This window comes from Arachis ipaensis, chromosome B03 (assembly GCF_000816755.2).
Source record: "Arachis ipaensis cultivar K30076 chromosome B03, Araip1.1, whole genome shotgun sequence".
NCBI classification, from domain to species: domain Eukaryota; kingdom Viridiplantae; phylum Streptophyta; class Magnoliopsida; order Fabales; family Fabaceae; genus Arachis; species Arachis ipaensis.
This window is the reverse complement of record NC_029787.2, coordinates 129,812,103-129,812,597: the sequence shown is the minus strand read 5'-3', so window position 1 is coordinate 129,812,597 and position 495 is coordinate 129,812,103. Positions and strand designations below refer to the sequence as shown.

Sequence of the window (495 nt, the reverse complement as noted above, 5' to 3'; positions counted from 1 at the left end):
CGGAAGAAGAAGAAGAAGAAGAAGAAGAAGAAGGGCAGCGAACGTTGAAGTGAGTGAAGGCATCGTTGTATGCCTGGCGGTGCAAGTGCTCAGATTCGAGTATGACGCCATCGCAGTCAAATATGAGAGCCTTGAGAGGAGAAGAGGAAGCAGAAGCTGAGACGGAGAAGACGCAGTGGTGTTTGGAAGGGAACAACTTGATTCTTTGAAACCCAAAGCCATGTTTGGTGTGTAGAGTAGTGGCGGTGAAGAGAGTGAGAGAAGCCATGTATGGTTCAGTCTTCACCCAGTCAAACAACACCATTCAAATTCAATCATCACTTCTGTATTTTATCACTCTCTCTCTCTCTTTTGTGTGGCGGTTATGAGCGTTAATACAAATTTTGTTAGTAACTTAACTCCAAGAGTCCATACTATGTCTACAAGAAAAATAATCTTTAACTTAATTTTTTTTATAAAATATATATTAAAATATAAATACATATTAAAATACAT

The 495-nt window shown here is 39.0% G+C and overlaps 1 protein-coding gene across 2 annotated transcripts in view; it reads right to left on the bottom strand.

The window, feature by feature from the left end:
• The window catches only part of LOC107631676 (haloacid dehalogenase-like hydrolase domain-containing protein At4g39970), a 2,731-nt gene extending 2,356 nt beyond the window's left edge, over positions 1-375 (bottom strand). Inside the window, exon 1 of one of the 2 annotated variants that reach the window (XM_016335197.2) lies at positions 1-375. In XM_016335197.2, the coding sequence (XP_016190683.1) occupies positions 1-304 (304 nt within the window). In that variant the 5' untranslated portion in view covers positions 305-375. The other variant, XM_021119830.1, reaches the window with a different exon arrangement.